At 43.8% G+C, this 22914-nt stretch overlaps 1 protein-coding gene across 2 annotated transcripts in view; it reads left to right on the top strand.

Moving 5' to 3' along the window:
* Window positions 1-20747, top strand: part of dip2ba (disco-interacting protein 2 homolog Ba) — an 83031-nt gene extending 62284 nt beyond the window's left edge. For both annotated transcript variants that reach the window (XM_046366177.1, XM_046366176.1), the window contains 16 exons: window positions 153-354; window positions 548-660; window positions 1363-1443; window positions 1719-1842; window positions 1988-2109; window positions 2274-2385; window positions 2531-2640; window positions 2851-2981; window positions 7343-7511; window positions 8306-8476; window positions 8904-8965; window positions 9164-9221; window positions 9409-9483; window positions 9713-9887; window positions 10134-10257; window positions 17504-20747. In XM_046366177.1, the coding sequence (XP_046222133.1) occupies window positions 153-354; window positions 548-660; window positions 1363-1443; window positions 1719-1842; window positions 1988-2109; window positions 2274-2385; window positions 2531-2640; window positions 2851-2981; window positions 7343-7511; window positions 8306-8476; window positions 8904-8965; window positions 9164-9221; window positions 9409-9483; window positions 9713-9887; window positions 10134-10257; window positions 17504-17756 (2082 nt within the window). In that variant the 3' untranslated portion in view covers window positions 17757-20747. The remainder of the gene's footprint in view (window positions 1-152; window positions 355-547; window positions 661-1362; window positions 1444-1718; window positions 1843-1987; window positions 2110-2273; window positions 2386-2530; window positions 2641-2850; window positions 2982-7342; window positions 7512-8305; window positions 8477-8903; window positions 8966-9163; window positions 9222-9408; window positions 9484-9712; window positions 9888-10133; window positions 10258-17503) is intronic.
* Window positions 20748-22914: the final 2167 nt, after the last annotated feature.

Below are 22914 nucleotides of genomic sequence, written 5' to 3'. Positions count from 1 at the left end.
CATGTCACCTAAGCATTCATCTAGGATAGCATCGGTCTTTCAGTTACAGTTAGATGGACGTATAGCTGGGTACACTATCTTCTATAGATATGTACACTGTTAGTTAGCACACCTAGCTGAACATGACCATTATGCTGTGTTTTCCTCGGCAGGCCATAGACAGTATTCATCAGGTGGGTTTGTACTGTCTGGCCCTGGTTCCGGCCAACACGTTACCCAAGACCCCGCTGGGAGGGATCCACATCTCTGAGACCAAACAGAACTTCCTAGAGGGGAACCTGCACCCCTGTAACATCCTCCTCTGTCCACACACCTGCGTCACCAACCTGCCCAAACCACGACAGAAACAGCCAGGTAAAGACGATGGGCTGTCCTGAATGTTGGGGGGAGGTTCAGTTCCCCATGAACTGGCGCGATTCGGGATTGTGTCTCGCACCTTGAACTTTTGTGTGTTTGTATACAGAACAGGGTGATAGCGATTGGCTAGCCTAATGTCTCAGGCTTTGTGTATCTCTGACTCACTCACCCATCCTCCTATCCTGTACAGTTGGTGTGGGCCCGGCCTCTATCATGGTTGGTAACCTGGTAGCGGGGAAGAGGATGGCCCAGGCTGCAGGCAGAGAGCTGGGAGTGCTGGAGGAAGAGGGCCTGGTCAGGAAGGTAAGACCTTAACGTACCTGGTGAGGCTGGCCCCTACTGTCTGTCTTCTCTCCTAAACAGACTGACGCCTGGAAGAAACCACATCACAACTGATTATACCAGCATTGACTAAACCTTATTATTGTACGAAAGAGGTTGGCCACGCAGGATCCTTATATCTGGTATGGAGTCAGGGAGGGGTGACTATTGCTGATTACCTGTCCTAAGGTTGTGTTGTGTTCTGTCTCTACTGTCGGTGGCACTGGTAGCTCTGTTCTTGGCCCACGATGATGGTAAGTCTACCACTAGCTGAGCTGGGTGTTGCTTCGGCTCCTGTTGCCTCTGTCAGATGTGCTGCTTTGCAGTGATAGTCATTTGAGTGTACACCTCTGCTGCTGGCTGTGGTTGAGAAGGGAATCAAACTCAGCATGCTACCGTCCAGGGAGCAACTGAGAACTCACTATGTCAGTGTGTGTTTTTACTGTGGCTGCTTGTCTGCTACTGTAACTGTTCTCCCTCCCCAGTTACAGTGACCCTTACCGTCCTGTTCTTGTACCCTGGTCTTTGGTTGTGTGATTGGCCCTGAAAAGTCCTGAACTGAAATCGTAATATCAGTATTGAATGATCCTGACTGCTCTCACAGCTCACCCCCTCTCTCGGCTTTCTCTCTCTTCTTTCTCTCCCTCTTTCTCCTCTCTCGTGCTCTCTCGCTCTCTCTCTCAGCACCAGTTTCTGTCTGAAGCCTTACAGTGGAGAGCCCAGACCGACCCTGACCACGTCCTCTATGTGCTGCTCAACGCTAAGGTACGACACACACATTCATGTTCACACGTTTTCTTTATGAGCTTCAAAGCATTAACATGGTCGTGTTAGGCAGGTAGTTTGGAACCGTGCTCGCTTGACGAGTAACAGCGTCTGGATGATTTGCGGTGCCTTCAGCTCAGTGGGCTAATTAGTCAGGTACCATGCAGGAGATCAGGGTTCGAACCCCGGTCAGTCACAATTGCTAGACTTTCCTGGAAATTTGAGCTGCAGCCGTTCTGTTGTGTATATGGTATTTTCCCACCTCCATCCTACAGGGGGTAGCGGTGTGCACGGCCACATGTAGTCAGCTGCATAAGAGAGCAGAGAAGATAACCTCAGCCCTGATGGAGAGAGGAGGCCTCAACACTGGAGACAACGTAGTGCTGCTATACCCTCCTGGTGAGCTACGTACACGCACACGCACACACACACACCTGACTGCTGCGACTGGCCTTCCTCACCTCAATCAAATCTATTCCTTAGAATATTCAGTTATATGCTATTGTTAAAAGCCCTCCCCATCTCTCTCCCTCCCTCTCCCCAGGCATTGATCTGATAGCTGCCTTCTATGGCTGTCTGTATGCGGGGGTGATCCCTGTAACAGTGCGGCCCCCTCACCCCCAGAACCTGGCTGCTACCCTGCCCACCGTCCGCATGATCATCGACGTGAGTCAACTACAGCCACATAACAGCTTTATAAAAGATGCTTGGCCTCAATGATCAACATAAAATGTAGACATGCATATAGTTGTACAAAGAAAACTTTGGTAAGTTATTGAAAAATGAGCCCCCATCTACTCTTAACGTCCCTGTCTCTGTCTGTGTTAAAGGTGAGTAAAGCAGCCTGTATCCTAACCACCCAGCCCCTTATGAGGATCCTCCGGTCCAGAGAGGCTGCTGCCAGCGTCAACGTCAAGACCTGGCCCACTATCATAGACACGGGTACTGATCTGAGATATTTGGTGGTAACCTATTCAAAGCTCACCACAAGGAGAGAAGTGAAGTGAACCCGCTGTTAATTGTGAGAGTCGTACCTTTTGAGACGGTCGTATCTTTTCCTAAGTTCAATCTCCCACTCCCTTTCTAGACGACCTCCCCAGGAGGCGGCCCCCCCAGCTCTACAAGCCCCCCACAGCAGAGATGCTGGCCTACCTGGACTTCAGCGTGTCCACCACAGGCATGCTCACCGGGGTCAAGGTAAGGGCTCTGTAGTAACATGAACAGACAAAAAGTATATTTGCTCAATGTCTATGTACACTTAAATACTGTATCCACTCGGAACACACCATAGTAATTGTTTTGCACATTATATATTAAAATGCATCTCTTTTCTTTCTTTCTCTGTCTTCTGTCTCTCTCTCGCTCTCCCTTTTCTGTCTCTGTCTGTGGTGTGTATGCGTGCGTCAGATGTCCCACTCGGCGGTCAGTACTCTGTGTCGCTCCATCAAGCTACAGTGTGAGCTCTACTCCTCGCGTCAAATAGCCATCTGTCTGGACCCCTACTGCGGCCTGGGCTTTGTACAGTGGTGCCTCTCCAGGTAAGACCTGGCTTCAAATAGTGTGTATGTATATATACAGATGAAGTCGGAAGTTTACATACACCTTAGCCAAATACATTTAAAAATTCTCTGTCTTAGTTCAGTTAGGATCACCAATTTATTTTAAGAATGTGAAATGCCAGAATAATAGTAGAGAGAATTATTTATTTCAGCTTTTATTTCTTTCATCACATTCCCAGTGGGTCAGAAGTTTACATGCACTCAATTAGTATTTGGTAGAATTGCCTTTCAATTGTTTAACTTGGGTCAGACATTTCGGGTAGCCTTCCACAAGCTTCCCACAATAAATTGAGTGAATTTTTTCCAATTCCTCCTGACAGAGCTGGTGTAACTGAGTCAGGTTTGTAGGCCTCCTTGCGTGCACACGCTTTTTCAGTTCTGCCCACAAACTTTCTTTAGGATTGAGGTCTGGGCTATAGGATGGCCACTCCAATACCTTGACTTTGTAGTCCTTAAGCCATTTTGCCACAACTTTGGAAGTATGTTTGGGGTCATTGTCCATTTGGAAGACACATTTGCAACCAAGCTTTAACTTCCTGACTGATGTCTTGAGATGTTGCTTCCAATATATCCACATAATTTTCCATCCTCCTGATGCCATCTATTTTGTGAAGTGCACCAGTCCCTCCTGCAGCAAAGCACCCCCACAACATAATGCTGCCACCCCCATGTTTCACAGTTGGAATGGTGTTCTTCGACTTGCAAGCCTTCCCCCTTTTCCTCCAAACATAATGATGGTCATTATGGCCAAACAGTTCTATTTTTGTTTCATCAGACCAGAGGATATTTCTCCAAAAAGTACGATCTTTGTCCCCATGTGCAGTTGCAAACCATCGTCTGGATTTTTTATGGCGGTTTTGGAGCAGTGGCTTCTTCCTTGCTGAGCGGCCTTTCAGGTTATGTCGATATAGGACTTGTTTTACTGTGGATATAGATACTTTTGTACCTGTTTCCTCCAGCATCTTTACAAGGTCCATTGCTGCTGTTCTGGGATTGATTTGCACTTTCGCCACAAAGTACGTTCATCTCTAGGAGACAGAACGCATTTCCTTCCTGAGCAGTATGATGGCTGCGTGGTCCCATGGTGTTTATACTTGTGTACTATTGTTTGTACAGATGAACGTGGTACGTTCAAGCGTTTGGAAATTGTTCCCAAGGATGAACCAGACTTGTGGAGGTCTACAATATTTTTTCTAAGGTCTTGGCTGATATCTTTTCATTTTCCGATGCTGTCAAGCAAAGAGGCACTGAGTTTGAAGTTAGGCCTTGAAATACATCCACAGGTACACCTCCAACTAACTCAAATGATGTCAATTAGCCTATCAGAAGCTTCTAAAGCCATGACATAATTTTCTGGAATTTTCCAAGCTGTTTAAAGGCACAGTCAACTTAGTGTATGTAAGCTTCTGACCCACTTGAATTGTGATACAGTGAATTATAAGTGAAATAATCTGTAAACAATTTGTTGTCATGCACAAAGTAGATGTCCTAACCAACTTGCCAAAACTATAGTTTTTGAACAAGAAATTTGTGGAGTGGTTGAAAAATGAGTTTTAATGACTCCAACCTAAGTGTATGTAAACTTCTGACTTCAACTGTAAATATATATATATATAGATATAGATATAGAGATATAGGTATAGATATAGATATAGATATAGATATAAAGATAGATAGATATATATAGATATAAAGATAGATAGATATATATAGATATAAAGATAGATAGATATAGATATATAGATAGATAGATTTGGAAAGGTTCCACCATGAGAAACAAAAAGTTCTGGTCGGGTGAAACCAAGATTGAACTCTTTGGTCTGTATGCCAAGGAGGAAACCTGCCACCATCCCTTCGGTGAAGCATGGTGGTGGCAGCGTCATGCTGTAGGGATGTTGTTCTGCGGCAGGGACTGGAAAACTACTACGTTCATCTTTCCCTTGATTCTGACTGAAGTACCAAGAGATCATTGATGAAAACCTGCTGGCAAGAACAGCTCAAATAACCAAAGATAAACTACAGTCCGTCATTACTTTAAGACATCAGTCAATTCGGAAAATGTAAAGAACTTTGAAAGATACTTCAAGTGCAGTCGCAAAAATACATCAAGCGCTATGATGAAACTGCCTCTCATGAGGACCGCCACAGGCGGGAAGACCCAGAGTTACCTCTGCTGCAGAGGATAAGTTCATTAGAGTTACCAGCCTCAGAAACTGCAGCCCAAATTAATGCTTCACAGAGTTCAAGTAACAGACACATCTCAACATCAACTGTTCAGAGGAGACGCTGTATATCAGGCCATGGTCAAATTGCGGCAAAGAAACCACTACTAAAGGACACCAATAAGAAGAAGAGACTTGATTGGGCCAAGGAACACGAGCAATGGACATTAGACCAGTGGAAAGCTGTCCTTTGGTCTGATGAGTCCAAATTTGAGATTTTTGGCTCCAACCTCAGTGACTTTGTGAATCACAGAGTAGATGAACAGATGATCTCTGCATGTGCAGTTCCCACCATAAAGCATGGAGCAGGAGATGTGATGGTGTAGGGGTGCTTTTGCTGGTGACACAGTCAGTGATTTATTTAGAATTCAAGGCACACTTAACCAGCATGGCTACCACAGCATTCTGCAGCGATACGCCATCCCATCTGGTTTGGGCTTAGTGGGACTATCATTTGTTTTTCAACACAACAATGACACAACACACCTCCAGGCTGTGTAAGGGGTATTTGACCAAAAAGCAGAGTGATGGAGTGCTGCATCAGATGACCTGGCCTCCGCAATCACCCAACCTGATAGTTTGGGATGTGTTGTACTGCAGAGTGAAGGAAAAGCAGCCAACATGTGCTCAGCATATGTGGGAACTCTTTCAAGACTATTGGAAATAGCATTGCAGGTTAAGCTTATTGATAGAGTGGCAAGAGTGTGCAAAGCTGTCATCAAGGCAAATGGTGGCTAATTTTAAGAATCTCAAATATAAAATATGTTGTGATTTGTTTAACTTTTTTTGGTTACTACATGATTCCATAGATATATAGATATGTATATGTTTTATTATTATTTGAGGGGTGGATCAGCTTTAATATTGCAGATAGATTGTGGCATTTATCAATGGAATTGTCTGCATCATTTCCGATCCCCCATATATTTTTGGGTAAATACATATTTTTTCCTTATTATTTTCCAGTAACCCCATCCTCCCTCCCCTAATTGGACTAAACTACTGGACAACAATACTTAGGCTTCTACTTCCGACGTATACATACTATATACATTTTCCAGACACAGTATATTTTACATGAGTTATCTTGTTGTTTTTAGCCCCACCCTTCAGCTCCACTCAGCTCCTCCCATCTATCTTTGAACACCGTCCAGTTTTTATTTCTATTTTCCAACTGTGCTGTGAAGTTTCACTAAGGTTCTGAACCTTTCTGTTCTCATTGTTTCTACAGATTGTAAATTAAAGATGAAATGTTTTGCTAAGAGTATTATTATTAATGATCGAATGACTATGACTTTTCAAATCACCCAGCAGTGCTATTTGGAGAGTTAGCTCCAGCTAAATGTTGTAATTCTTCAGCCGTTCCTGAACCTGTGACCAAAAACAAGCTAAAAATGTCAGTACCAAAACAAGTGATCTAATGATTGTCTCTTCGCAGCAAAATCTGCAGTGCTGGGATGGTTGTATGTATGTATGTATGTATGTATGTATGTATGTATGTATGTATGTATGTATGTATGTATGTATGTATGTATGTATGTATGTATGTATGTATGTATGTATGTATGTATGTATGTATGTATGTATGTATGTATGTATGTATGTATGTATGTATGTATGTATGTATGTATGTATGTATGTATGTATGTATGTATGTATGTATGTATGTACATTTAAACATACACAACATTCTATTGGTTGCAAGAATTTGGTATGATCGTTTAAATAGAAAACTCTTAAGTTTTGAATCTGGCGTCGTTGTGCCTTGGAATCGGTACATTGGAAATCTCTTCCCAGCTATTTGCATCCTGTGTGGCACAGCTGTCAATTTTTTGGTCCTTCGATGAAATATAGTTCAAATAGTATTGGTTTTCTTTAAAATACTTGATCTGTGCTTGATTGAGCTTGTCTGGCTAGCTCAATGTAACCAATGGAATAGTGCAAACCCCGCACACCCAGCTCTTCAGACAAGCTCAATCAAACGATCCAAGTATTTGAAAGACAGGCTGCTTCCATCCCAGTGAGTGTCTGTGTGTATGTAAGGTTGGCCATTGTAATAGCAAGATGATCCATTTCAGTATATATTGTAATTAAATACTCTACCGTTGGTGTGTCTAGTGTCTACTCAGGTCACCAGTCCATCCTGATCCCTCCTATGGAGTTGGAGCTGTCCTTGCCTCTGTGGCTGAGCACCCTGAGCCAGTACAAGATCAGAGACACCTTCTGTTCCTACTCTGTCATGGAGCTCTGCACCAAGGGCCTGGGAACGCAGACTGACGCACTCAAGGTGAGGGACACACACACTTACCCTTTTCACACTACTGAGCTGAGCCGAGCCAAGCTGTACTGATGATGTCCTGGTTTACAAATCCACCATAGTTGTTGAAACCGTGCTGGAAAGGACAATATGAAAAATCAAACAACCTGAGCCAGAATATTACAGTTTGGGTCATGAAAGGATATTTCTTAACCACCGCATGCATCAGTAGCTGAATATGTGTTTTGTCTGTTTCCAACCTGTGTGTATTTTCGTATTGCTAGCTTTAAGCACCAACTCAGCTCACAGATTACTGCACCTGTACATAGCCCACCTATAATTTAGCCCAAACAACTACCTCTTTCCCTACTGTATTTATTTTATTTATTTATTTATTTTTTTGCTCATTTGCACCCCATTATTTTTATTTCTACTTTGCACATTCTTCCACTGCAAATCTACCATTCCAGTGTTTTACTTGCTATGTTGTATTTACTTTGCCACCATGGCCATTTTTGCCTTTACCTCCCTTATCTCACCTCATTTTCTCATATCGTATATAGACTTGTTTATACTGTATTATTGACTGTATGTTTGTTTTACTCCATGTGTAACTCTGTGTTGTTGTATGTGTCGAACTGCTATGCTTTATCTTGGCCAGGTCGCAATTGTAAATGAGAACTTTTCTCAACTTGCCTACCTGGTTAAATAAAGGTGAAATAAATAAATCAAAATACATTTTCGTATTGCAATGTGACCAATACATAACCATATGTATGTGACAAATAAAATTTGATTTGACCAGTATATGTTTATATTTCCAGGCACGGGGTGTGAATCTGTCGTGTGTGAGGAGCTGTGTGGTGATAGCAGAGGAGCGTCCCCGGCTGGCACTGACCCAGTCCTTCTCCAAGCTGTTTAAAGACCTGGGTCTCTCCCCCCGCGCGGTCAGCACAGCCTTCGGATCTAGGGTCAACCTAGCCATCTGCCTACAGGTGAGCCCCAGCACACACACTTTCTCTCTCTCTCTCTCTCTCTCTCTCTCTCTCTCTCTCTCTCTCTCTCTCTCTCTCTCTCTCTCTCGCTCTCTCGCTCTCTCGCTCTCTCGCTCTCTCGCTCTCTCGCTCTCTCGCTCTCTCGCTCTCTCGCTCTCTCGCTCTCTCGCTCTCTCGCTCTCTCTCGCTCTGGCTCTCTCCAGCTTTTGATGTCTAACCCTCTCTCTCTAGTGCTCTCTATCTTTCATTTTCTCTCTTTCTCTCCCTCCCCCTCTCTTTCTTTGAACTTCACCCCTGTCTCACACAACCACTCATTAGACTAAATATATAACCCCACACCTACTAATTTACTGCGTCATTAGGTCTAGTTACAGGGGTTAACCTCAGGTAAACATGAAGCTTAAAATCCTCTCTGTTTCTGTGCTAGGGAACTGCTGGACCAGACCCCTCCACCGTCTATGTAGACATGAAGTCCCTCCGCCATGACAGGTAAGACGAGGCATAGCTGACATTTACTAGAGCTCAGATGTTTTAACTGGTCAGGTCACGTTGACAGGAAAAACATGTGGCCTACACTGCAGAGCCAGAGACCACAGTAGAATGCAATTTACTAGTGTTGTATTCGGAGACATTGTTAGTCTCATTCCCTGTCTGTCTGTCTGTCTGTCTTGTCCGTGTCTCTTCCAGGGTGAGGTTGGTGGAGCGAGGTGCCCCCCAGAGTCTTTCACTCATGGAGTCAGGCACTGTAAGTATCCCCGGGGTTTCTGACAGTATCACTGTTGATCAGGGTAGCTAAGTGGTCAGGTTACACACGCTGTCCTGTCATCATGTTCAGTCATGGAGCTGCTATACTGAAGAACCAGTGAACTTGTTCAAAAACGTTGTTGATGAAACTGTGGAGTGGTCTGTTAACCCAAACCTCGTGTCTACAGATTCTTCCAGGGGTGAGGGTGATCATCGTGAACCCGGAGACCAGGGGACCGCTGGGGGATTCCCATCTTGGAGAGGTGAGTTGGCAGACAGACACTAGAGTTGAAGGCATGGCTGCGTTGAGGAATGGCTGAAACGGGTGTTACATCGCACAGAGTTATTGCACAGAGGATTCCACTCAGTTTCTTGTCCTTTTTTAAACAAATCCACTATCCGTTCAAATCCCATCCCCCATTTCCTTGCCTTTTACTTAGCTTTCTTTTTTCTACCTCCTTTGCATATTTCCCTCACCCTCTCTCTGTTTAGATCTGGGTTCAGAGTCCCCACAGTTCCAGTGGCTACTACACCATCTATGGAGAGGAGAGCTTGCAGGCGGACCACTTCAACACGCGGCTGAGCTTCGGGGAGCCCCACACTCTGTGGGCCAGGACGGGATACCTGGGCTTTGTCAAGAGGACCGAGCTACTGGGGTCCACCGGAGGTTAAGGACCCTTCTAATGTAACGATCCTAGCATTGAGCATGTTATGGACTCTGCCAAGTCAGATGTCTTTCTTGGGATTGTGGCGATTCTCACCCTGGGCGTCGGTTGCTACACTAAACCATTCTGAGAAGTTCCATTTAGTCATGCAAGGCGTGTTTTAGTCAGTTGATTGATCAATCAGTTATGCAGATGAAAGGATTATAGCGCTTTCCAACTGGAACCATCTATTTTTCCCCCCTTCTTAGATCGGCATGACGCCCTGTTTGTGGTTGGCCAGTTGGATGAGACGTTGGAGCTCAGGGGGCTTCGCTACCACCCCATCGACATCGAGACCTCTGTGTCCCGGGCACACCGCAGCATCGCTGAGAGGTACGATACACACCGGTCTATTCTGTTGTCTGCTCAGACACACACGGTAAATGCACGCTGACTGGTGTTGTCACACACAGTGCCTACATGCTTCACTGTGTGTGTATACTGTGTATATACACACCGCAGAATCACTGAGATGTAAGATGGGTGCACACATACATGCATGTGCACAGCGTGCAGCACTATGAATATAGACACATGTATAGCTGCTGTCTCTGGGTGGCACCAATGCACCAATAGCACACACAGTTCAAATTGAATGAATGGGCTGAATGTGATTGTTGTGGCTGTCTCTTGTCTGAGTACGAGTTACACCGATTGGATTATGCACACAGATGAAAGTTAGGATCCCGAAGCTGTAACTCGCACTGTTTTGAAACTGTCTATTGTACCTGATGTGTGAATGTTGGCCGTCTCTTGTCTCCCAGAGCTGTGTTTGACGGTGACATATATTTTTGCTTTAAACCCACAATACCATGCTCCAAGCCAGTGGTTCTCAAAGTGGGCGTCGCAACCCCCCTCGAGGAGGATTTGGGGGGTCACGAGTGTGAATACATATTTTTCATACATACATACACTACCGTTCAAAAGTTTGGGGTCACTTAGAAATGTCCTTGTTTTTGAAAGAAAAGCACATCTTTGTTGATTAAAATAACATAAAATTGATCAGAAATACAGTGTAGACATTGTTAATGTTGAAAATGACAATTGCAGCTGGAAACGGCAGATTTCTTATGGAACTAGTTGAGTATCTGGAGCATCAACATTTGTGGGTTCGATTACAGGCTCAAAATGGGCAGAGACAAAGCACTTTCTTCTGAAACTTGTCTGTCTATTCTTGTTCTGAGAAATGAAGGTATGCAAGAAATTGTCAAGGAACTGAAGATCTCGTACAACGCTGTGTACTACCTTCCCTGAACAGCGCAAACTGGCTCTAACCAGAATAGAAAGAGGAGTGTGAGGCCCCGGTGCACAACTGAGCAAGAGGACAGCTACTCAACTAGTCTAAAGAAGGCCAGTTGTATTGCTTTAATCAGAACAACAGCTTTCAGCTGTGCTAACATAATTGCAAAAGGGTTTTCTAATGATCAATTAGCCTTCTAAAATTATAAATTTGGATTAGCTAACACAACATGCCATTGGAACACAGGAGTGATAACTTCCGGCGCCGACTGAGATGGCCGCCTCGCTTCGCGTTCCTAGGAAACTATGCAGTTTTTTGTTTTTTTACGTGTTATTTCTTACATTAGTACCCCAGGTCATCTTAGGTTTCATTACATACAGTCGAGAAGAACTACTGAATATAAGATCAGCGTCAACTCACCATCAGTACGACCAAGAATATGTTTTCCGCGACGCGGATCCTGTGTTCTGCCTTACAAACAGGACAACGGAATGGATCGCATGCAGCGACCCAAGGAAACGACTCCGAAAAAGAGGGAAACGCGGCGGTGTTCTGGTCAGACTCCGGAAAAGGGCACATCGCGCACCACTTCCCAGTATTCTTCTTGCCAATGTCCAGTCTCTCGACAACAAGGTTGATGAAATCCGAGCAAGGGTGGCATTCCAGAGGGACATCAGAGACTGCAACGTTCTCTGCTTTACGGAGACATGGCTTACTGGGAAAACGCTATCCAGGGCGGTGCAGCCAACGGGTTTGTCCACGCATCGCGCCGACAGAAACAAACATCTCTCTGGTAAGAAGAGTGGAGGGGCGTATGCCTCATGACTAACGGGACATGGTGTGATGAAGAAAACATACAGGAACTCAAATCCTTCTGTTCACCTGATTTAGAATTCCTCACAATCAAATGTAGACCGCATTATCTTCCAAGAGAATTCTCTTCGATTATAATCACAGCCGTATATATCCCCCCCCAAGCAGACACATCGATGGCTCTGAACGAACTTTATTTAACTCTTTGCAAACTGGAAAACATTTATCCGGAGGCTGCATTCATTGTAGCTGGGGATTTTAACAAAGCCAATCTGAAAACAAGACTCCCTAAATTTTATCAGCATATCGATTGCGCAACCAGGGGTGGTAAAACCTTGGATCATTGTTACTCTAACTTCCGCGACGCATATAAGGCCCTGCCCCGCCCCCCTTTCGGAAAAGCTGACCACGACTCCATTTTGCTGATCCCTGCCTACAGACAGAAATTAAAACAAGAGGCTCCCACGCTGAGGTCTGTCCAACGCTGGTCAGAACAAGCTGACTCTACACTCCAAGACTGCTTCCATCACGTGGACTGGGACATGTTTCGTATTGCGTCAGATGGGAATATTGACGAATACGCTGATTCGGTGTGCGAGTTCATTAGAACGTGCGTCGAAGATGTCGTTCCCATAGCAACGATAAAAACATTCCCTAACCAGAAACCGTGGATTGATGGCAGCATTCGCGTGAAACTGAAAGCGCGAACCACTGCTTTTAATCAGGGCAAGGTGTCTGGCAACATGACTGAATACAAACAGTGCAGCTATTCCCTCTGTAAGGCTATCAAACAAGCTAAGCGTCAGTACAGAGACAAAGTGGAATCTCAATTCAATGGCTCAGACACAAGAGGCATGTGGCAGGGTCTACAGTCAATCACGGACTACAAGATGAAATCCAGCCCAGTCACGGACCAGGATGTCTTGCTCCCAGGCAGACTAAATAACTTTTTTGCCCGCTTTGAGGACAATACAGTGCCACTGACACGGCCTGCAACGGAAACATGCAGTCTCTCCTTCACTGCAGCCGAGGTGAGTAAGACATTTAAACGTGTTAACCCTCGCAAGGCTGCAGGCCCAGACGGCATCCCCAGCCGCGCCCTCCGAGCATGCGCAGACCAGCTGGCCGGTGTGTTTACGGACATATTCAATCAATCCCTATAGCAGTCTGCTGTTCCCACATGCTTCAAGAGGGCCACCATTGTTCCTGTTCCCAAGAAAGCTAAGGTAACTGAGCTAAACGACTACCGCCCTGTAGCACTCACTTCCGTCATCATGAAGTGCTTTGAGAGACTAGTCAAGGACCATATCACCTCCACCCTACCTGACACCCTAGACCCACTCCAATTTGCTTACCGCCCAAATAGGTCCACAGACGATGCAATCTCAACCACACTGCACACTGCCCTAACCCACCTGGACAAGAGGAATACCTATGTGAGAATGCTGTTCATCGACTACAGCTCGGCATTCAACACCATAGTACCCTCCAAGCTCGTCATCAAGCTCGAGACCCTGGGTCTCGACCCCGCCCTGTGCAACTGGGTACTGGACTTCCTGACGGGCCGCCCCCAGGTGGTGAGGGTAGGCAACAACATCTCCTCCCCGCTGATCCTCAACACGGGGCCCCACAAGGGTGCGTTCTGAGCCCTCTCCTGTACTCCCTGTTCACCCACGACTGCGTGGCCACGCACGCCTCCAACTCAATCATCAAGTTTGCGGACGACACAACAGTGGTAGGCTTGATTACCAACAACGACGAGACGGCCTACAGGGAGGAGGTGAGGGCCCTTGGAGTGTGGTGTCAGGAAAATAACCTCACACTCAACGTCAACAAAACTAAGGAGATGATTGTGGACTTCAGGAAACAGCAGAGGGAACACCCCCTATCCACATCGATGGAACAGTAGTGGAGAGGGTAGCTAGTTTTAAGTTCCTCGGCATACACATCACAGACAAACTGAATTGGTCCACTCACACTGACAGCGTCGTGAAGAAGGCGCAGCAGCGCCTATTCAACCTCAGGAGGCTGAAAAATTCGGCTTGTCACCAAAAGCACTCACAAACTTCTACAGATGCACAATCGAGAGCATCCTGGCGGGCTGTATCACCGCCTGGTACGGCAACTGCTCCGCCCTCAACCGTAAGGCTCTCCAGAGGGTAGTGAGGACTGCACAACGCATCACCGGGGGCAAACTACCTGCCCTCCAGGACACCTACACCACCCGTTGTTACAGGAAGGCCATAAAGATCATCAAGGACATCAACCACCCGAACCACTGCCTGTTCACCCCGCTATCATCCAGAAGGCGAGGTCAGTACAGGTGCATCAAAGCTGGGACCGAGAGACTGAAAAACAGCTTCTATCTCAAGGCCATCAGACTGTTAAATAGCCACCACTAACATTGAGTGGCTGCTGCCAACACACTGTCATTGACACTGACCCAACTCCAGCCATTTTAATAATGGGAATTGATGGAAATGATGTAAATATATATATATATATATATCACTAGCCACTTTAAACAATGTTACCTTATATAATGTTACTTACCCTACATTATTCATCTCATATGCATATGTATATACTGTACTCTACAACATCGACTGCATCCTTATGTAACACATGTATCACTAGCCACTTTAACTATGCCACTTTGTTTACTTTGTCTACACACTCATCTCATATGTATATACTGTACTCGATACCATCTACTGTATGCTGCTCTGTACCATCACTCATTCATATATCCTTATGTACATGTTCCTTATCCCCTTACACTGTGTATAATACAGTAGTTTTTTTTGTTAGTTAGATTACTTGTTGGTTATCACTGCATTGTCGGAACTAGAAGCACAAGCATTTCGCTACACTCGCATTAACATCTGCTAACCATGTGTATGTGACAAATAACATTTGATTTGATTTGATTTGCTGATAATGAGCGTCTTCCATTAAAAATCAGCTGTTTCCTGCTACAATAGTCATTTACAACATTAAAAATATCTACACTGTATTTCTGTTCAATTTGATGTTATTTTAATGTACATAAAATGTGCTTTTCTTTCAAAAACAAGGACATTTCTAAGTGACCCCAAACTTTTGAATGGTAGTATATGTTAATAGGATACATATAGCCTACCATTTGTATTTTATCTACCTTTGCCTGTATGATCTGGCTTCTAATATATATAATAATAATAATATATGCCATTTAGCAGACGCTTTTATCCAAAGCGACTTACAGTCATGTGTGCATACATTCTACGTATGGGTGGTCCCGGGGATCGAACCCACTACCCTGGCGTTACAAGCGCCATGCTCTACCAACTGAGCTACAGAAGGACCATATACTTGTGTTATTGTACTAAATGATTGTCTCAAAAACATCTCACCTGTGCTTCAGAACCAAAAAGTTGCTCATATTAATTGTTGACCAATGACAGACATCAGCATTGGTGTGTACATTGGTGTAAAGTACTAAAGTAAAAATACGTGAAAGTACTACTTTTAAGTATTTTTTGGGGGTACCTTTACTATTTATATTTTGGGCAACTTTTACTTCCCTACATTCCAAAATAAAATAATGTACTTTTTACTCCATACATTTTCCCTGACACTCATTACATTTTGAATGGCTAGCAGGACAGGAAAATTGCCAAATTCATGCACTTAAGAGAAAATGCCTGGTCATCCCTATTGCTTCTGATCTGGCGGACTCACTAAACACAAATGCTTTGTTTGTAAGTTCTGTCTGAGTGTTGAAGTGTGCTCCGGGCTATCCGTTAATAAAAATACAAATGGTGCTGTCTGGGTCGCTTAATATAAGGAATTTTAAATTATTTATACTTTTACTTTCAATGCTTAAGTATATTTTACTTGTAATACTTAAATATATTTAAATCCAAATACTTTTAGACTTACTCAAGTAGGATTTTACTGGGTGACTTTCACTTTTGCTCGAGTCATTTTATGTTTATTAAGCTATCTTTACTTTTACTCAAGTATGACAATTGGGTACTTTTTCCACCACTGGTCGCGCAAATGCGGGTTTATATCCAGATTAGCTTACTTAATTTTCATTGCCAGACAAAAACATAGTAGACCTACATTGATATTATCCATATAAAACACAGTTTAGAATTCTACAACGGGGGCATCTTTGCCAGAGCAGTAATAGGCTACCTGATTTTCATTGAGAATTTTAATGTTTCAGATAGGCCTCGTTTTGGGTGGCTACTGGCTATATGTCTAAAGATAGCTGTGCCATCGCACTGCCTTCAATATTATGGGATGAATATTTAACATATTCTAGCGAGTTTTATTACGGTACTGACTATCCTACCGATCCTCGACTTCAGTGATGTCATTTACAAAATAGCCTCCAACACGCTGCTCAGCAAACTGGATGCAGTCTATCACAGTGCCATCCGGTTTGTCACCTAAGCCCCATATACCACCCACCACTGCGACCTGTATGCTCTCGTCGCCAGACCCACTGGCTACAGTACATCGATAAGTCTTTGCTAGGTAAAGCTCCACCTTATCTCAGCTCACTGGTCACCATAACAACACCCACCCGTAGCACGCGCTCCAGCAGGTATATTTCACTGGTCATCCCCAAAGCCAACACCTCCATTGACCACCTTTCCTTCCAGTTCTCTGCTGCAAATGACTGGAATGAATTGCAAAAATCGCTGAAGCTGGAGACATATCTCCCTCACTAACTTTAAACATCAGCTATCTGAGCAGCTAACTGATCTCTGCAGTTGTACACAGCCCATCTATAAATAGCCCATCCAATCAGCCTACCTCATCCTCATATTGTTTTTATTTTTTTGCTCTTTTGCACACCAGTAATTCTACTTGCACATCATCATCTGCACACATCACTACAGTGTTAATTTGCTAAATTGTTATGACTTAGCTACTATGGCCTATTTATTGCCTTACCTCCTCACGCCATTTGCCCACACTGTATATAGACTTTTGTTTTCCCCCTATAGTGTTATTGACTGTACCTGGTTAAATAAATACAAATAAAATAGAAATGTGTGAGGAATAAAATGGCTACACAGTTGTCAACGAGTATCTGCGGGCAGGAGGCCCTCCAAAGTGATAGCACACGGAGAAGACGGAACATGCTTTCCATCTGATCCTGCAACCTCCGCTATGTACAGATAGCCCGTACAATTCTGGTTCCTCTGGACTCCAGAGAAGGGACATGATATCCCTCGTTGATATTGGCTGCTAACATGAATGACTTTCAGCTGAAAATGCAGGTATAATATCAGTTTATTTCTGTATCTTGCGTTTTGAAATCGCCACTTATGGCTGTAATGACAGGCTACATTTCCGCAGCGATTGAGCGTGGGGTGTCGCAAGCTTTGAACTACTGCAGGTCGTGGGACAAAAGGTTTGAGAACCACTGCTCTAACCCACTGAGCCATTGGAACCACAGTTGAACGTTAAACTTAAATAGTGACTGACTACTTGTACATGTCTGTCTCTCTGTCTGTCTCCCAGTGCTGTGTTCACATGGACCAACCTCCTGGTGGTAGTGGCTGAGCTGGCTGGGTCGGAGCAGGAGGCCCTGGACTTGGTGCCTCTGGTGACCAATGTAGTTCTGGAGGAGCACCACCTGATCGTGGGCGTGGTGGTCGTCGTGGACCCGGGCGTCATCCCCATCAACTCCCGGGGAGAGAAGCAGAGGATGCACCTCCGGGACTCGTTCCTGGCCGACCAGCTGGACCCCATCTACGTGGCCTATAACATGTGAGATGTGAGGAGGAGGGCCAAGCCCCAGACACACTGGGGTGAAGGCTGACTCTGGGGGTCCACTGGGGTGAAGGCTGACTATGGGGGTCCACTCGGGTGAAGGCTGACTATGGAGGTCCACTGGGGTGAAGGCTGACTATGGGGGTCCACTGGGGTGAAGGCTGACTATGGGGGTCCACTGGGGTGAAGGCTGGCTATGGGGTCCACTGGGGTGAAGGCTGGCTATGGGGGTCCACTGGGGTGGCTGGCTATGGGGGTCCACTGGGGTGGCTGGCTATGGGGTTCCACTGGAGTGAAGGCTGGCTATGGGGGTCCACTGGGGTGGCTGTCTATGGGGGTCCACTGGAGTGAAGGCTGGATATGGGGGTCCACTGGGGTGGAGGCGAGGGTGTGAAGAGGCTCTAAGAATGAGTTGGACAGAGAGAGAGGCGGGGGTGTGGGATGGACTGCTCCTCCTGAGAACGGACCTCTCACATTCACTCATCTGTCAGTGGGACAGCGTGGCAGAACAGGAGTGGCGATGGTGAATGGGCTTGGACTTAGTTTAGCCACCCTGTTACAGTGTCTTCTGCCTAAGTGCGTGCTCTCGCCAGAGTCTACTATGTTTATTGAGTTTTTCGGTGGGAGTGAAGCTACAGCATGTCCGTTTGCATGAGGTTGAGCTGCTTCTTACTGGTGCTTATCCAACCACTCCCCACCTCTCTCTGACAGAGGAGGAATAGGATTGGTTACTTCTTTTTGATTGATATTTAGGTCCACCTGTCAAGGAGACGTTTGCCAATCTTTGCCATCCACTGTCTCTCCCCTCTTCTCTCCCGACTTCTCCGATCAATGATTTTATCCCCAGAAATAATGATTTTTGTGCATCTTGTTTTACAGAGGAAGACAAAAACTGTAGAGATTTGTTTATCGTCTCAATCCATTCCATGGTTTGTTTTTAGTTCAGCCTGTACCTTGCTCTCTCCTTTCTCCTGAGGGATCCACAGTCCGTCATGTTTGTCAGGATGGGACCGTGGAGCCAATGAGACGAGCTGGAAGCTCCCCCCCCCATGCACTTTAACCTTTCCTTGTCCTTCCATAATCTGTCCTGTGTCTCCTAGCCTGGTCTCAGATCTGTTTGTGCTGTCTTGCCAACTCCTCATGTGACAATGACCGTGCAAACAGATCTGAGACCAGGCTTGGCGTGTGTCCCAAATGGCACCCTATTCCCTATATAGTGCATATGTCTCCTGGGTAGTCGATGTGAAACTGACTTCCTCTAACCACCATTTTTCATGATACAAATCAGATCAACAACTATTCAAACAATACAATTACCGCCAGCAAGTACAGCTCACTTCAGGCCAATGGATGCCTGCACCTCTATAGCTGCACTTACATTCCGAGCTGCGATCGATCGGTCATCTTACGTTTCTGTCCCACACATCTCTAGGTTTATTTTAACGGCTCACTGCTATGTTACAAGCTTTCAGACTTGCTGGAAGAAATCACTTTTAAAACCCACTTTGAATTGGTATGGAACGAAAAAGGATGTGCAACAAACATATCAGCAGCAAACGGAAACAACAACAGTCCTTGGATGTATGAGCGGGAATGACAGTGATCTTATCGATCATGTAAAGAAAAGGAACTCCTGTTTAACTGTAACGCTATTCAATGGGCTTGCGGTTATATGTCTGTGCAGCCACAAGACAAGGTAAACTAGTGTAGATATTTACCTTTAAACATCTGTATTCACTATAGTGCACCATACAGTAATGAATTGTAAATAATCATTATTTAAATATCATGCAAACACAATACCGGTAATATGGAACAATAAGATTGACTTCTGATGATCTTATTGGCTGATATCACGGCGGCTCCTATACCGAGTCACTATATCTTACCTTGAATAAGTATCAGTCAGTCAGTCGACTGCTAGCCTCCGTCACAGGCTTTCAACAAGTGAAGCCTGGCGTCCAAGGCTAGTCAATTGCTAAGCTTGTTTCTTCGTTCTGTACTGTCCATTGAGCCACAAAGGGCATCTTCAACTCTGACTAACTTCACGAGGCTACATCGGGGTTATCAGGAGACTGCTGCCCTGTGCCTTTCTGTTGTGTTAACATGAAACGTAAGATCTTCATAAATCAACGACTTGGTGTATTACCAAAACAGTTTGCAGTGGGTATAAGTTGAGAACAAATTCTTGCCTTATAAAACCTGTGGAACTTTTAACATTTCTGTTTTGATTTGTCAAAGGCTTTCATTTTATTGCTGTGCTTGTGATGAATAGAAAAGGGATTGCAGAGGGTAAGGTTGAGATGTTGACTGTATAGCATAGTGTATATTCTAGAGGTCAAAAACTGTATAACTGGTGTTACTGTGTACATTGACATGATGAACGTATTCTTTACGTTGATAAAACTTGACTGATCTTTCATACTTGACAGCCAATTTCTGCATTACTGACATAAAAATAGGCTAAGTAACAAATTGCAAAATTCAAAAAAAGTATCTTATGGTTTGGCAGGTGGTAACAATTTGCACTTTCCCATATCATTACTGTGTGTATGTGTGTATGATCGTATGGTTTAAATGGTGACATTGTTTGTCTTTTCCTTGTGCAAAAAAAGTTTCATTGCCCTTTTTAATTAAATGAACATCAAAATATTGAACAATATTTTAGTTCCAGATTGGCTTTTTTTATGTCAAATTCACTGTACTACAATTTTTATCAGTTGATAAACCACTTTTTTTTATCCAAATGAGACATTATTGATTTAAATGTAATTCTAATGGTTTTTCATGCAAGTTATGTTCTCTTTTTCTCATGAACTCTTCTTTCAACGACCCTACATTAACAGCACAACTCTGTTGCAAAACAAAAGCCTTGTTTGATTTGGAAGTAGTTTAGCCTACTTGAATGACAGACAAACATTGTAATTTATAAGTCCATCTCTTGAGTGAAGTTGAAATTGAATGGTTCATAAATAAATGTATTGAACTTGGACTATTCTGTGGTATTTGGATTTTTTGCAAGTTGCTACTGTATAATTACACCTTCGCATGTTTTAAACATCTTATCTTACAGTGGTTTGACCATAGAACTAGAATGAGTTTACTAGTCAAATTGCCACGGTGAGACGTTCCAAGCCCGTTCTACTCATTTTATTTCTGTGTGGGACAACATGTTGCCCTGACATGTATTCAACACACATTGGTGCTATCAAAAACTGGAAGTGGCGAATAGTAAAAAAAAAAAAAAAATACCTGCCCATGGATAAACCATCAGAATTGCAGACATTTCCTATTTATTTTATTTTTTTACACTGTATCAATTGTAGTGAAATTTAAAACAATGAAGGATGTTATAATCTTTTAGAGTCAGCATTGAAAGCACAAAATGTACTGTACTTTTGTAGTGATAAAAAAAAATATCTTTCAGATACATGTTTCTTTGTTAACTTCGAGGCTTGAGGTCTGTTCACGATGCATAAATGCTATGCATCAGTAGTGCAACTCAGAAAAGAGGTATAATTATGGCCTATTTAACCAACATTTTGTGAAGTTGTTAATCGGGATAATTTGTTTTCTAAAGAATAGGCATAATTATGGCCTATTTAACCAACGTTTTGTGAAGTTGTTAATCGGGATCATTTGTTTTCTAAAGAAGAGGCATAATTATGGCCTATTTAACCAACGTTTTGTGAAGTTGTTAATCGGGATAATTTGTTTTCTAAAGAAGAGGCATAATTATGGCCTATTTAACCAACGTTTTGTGAAGTTGTTAATCGGGATCATTTGTTTTCTAAAGAAGAGGCATAATTATGGCCTATTTAACCAACGTTTTGTGAAGTTGTTAATCGGGATCATTTGTTTTCTAAAGAAGAGGCATAATTATGGCCTATTTAACCAACATTTTGTGAAGTTGTTAATCGGGATCATTTGTTTTCTATTTGGTTTAGCAAAATAAAACAATAAAAATAGGCTTTTGTCAGCACTCCTCTGGGCCCTGTTTCCCAAAAGCATCCTGCTATGTTCATCATTAGAACCATAGGATGGAAACAGTAACGATGAACTTAGCCTTAAGATGCCTTTGTGAAACCGGGCCCTGCTCTGTGATCTGTAAAGCCACTAGTCGTATTTTCAGTTGCTTGTCTCTGCCCACTTGGTGTCTGATTGGTATGATGACCTGTCAGTAACTTCATTTTTAACATCAACAGCCCATTGGCTGAATACCCAATAGTGTTGAACTGAGATGCTGTGGCGAAGACAAGTGAAAAGAGACTACAAAGCCACAGTGCAGCACCACATTATTACAGAGAGAAGTTACATCTCTCCACCAGGGGTCAGCCAACCCTCTTTCTCAGCTGAATTTTCTAGTCGTTTCTAGATGTCGACAGTGGTTGCTCCATTTCCTGGCTTATCTTCATTCCAAATGCAACCTGTCTGAATATACAGTATCAGTCAAGACACACCTACTCATTCAAGGGTTTTTCTTTATTTGTAGTATTTTCTACATTCTAGAATAATTATGAAATAACACATATGGAATCATGTAGTAACCAAAAAGTGTTAAACAAATCAAAATAAATTTGAGATTCTTCAAAGTAGCCACCCTTTTCCTGACAGTTTTGTACACTCTTGGCATTCTCTCAACCAGCTTCACCTGGAATGCTTTTCCAACAGTCTTGAAAGAGTTCACACACATCCTGAGCACGTGTTGGCTTCTTTCACAACACTCTGCTGTCCAACTCATCCCAAACCATTTTCCACTAGTCTAATGTCCATTGCTCATGTTTCTTGGCCCAAGCAAATCTCTTCTTCCTATTGGTGCCCTTTAATAGTGGTTTCTTTGCAGTAATTTGACCATGAAGGCCTGATTCATGCAGTCTCCTCTGAACAGTTGATGTTGAGATGTGTCTGTAACTTGAACTCTGAAGCATTTATTTGGGCTGCAATTTCTGAGGCTGGTACCTTTAAGGAAATGATTCTCTGCAGCAGATGTTACTCTGGGTTTCCTTTCCTGTGGTGATCCTCATGAGAGACAGTTTCATCATAGTGCTTGATGGTTTTTGTGACTGCACTTGAAGAAACGTTCAAAGTTCTTGAAATGTTCCTGATTGGCTGACCTTCATGTCTTAAAATAATGATGGACTGTCTTTTCTCTTTGCTTG

This window comes from Oncorhynchus gorbuscha, linkage group LG10 (assembly GCF_021184085.1).
Source record: "Oncorhynchus gorbuscha isolate QuinsamMale2020 ecotype Even-year linkage group LG10, OgorEven_v1.0, whole genome shotgun sequence".
NCBI classification, from domain to species: Eukaryota; Metazoa; Chordata; class Actinopteri; order Salmoniformes; family Salmonidae; genus Oncorhynchus; species Oncorhynchus gorbuscha.
Note: the sequence above shows the minus strand (reverse complement) of the source record. Positions and strands in the feature narration are given on the sequence as shown.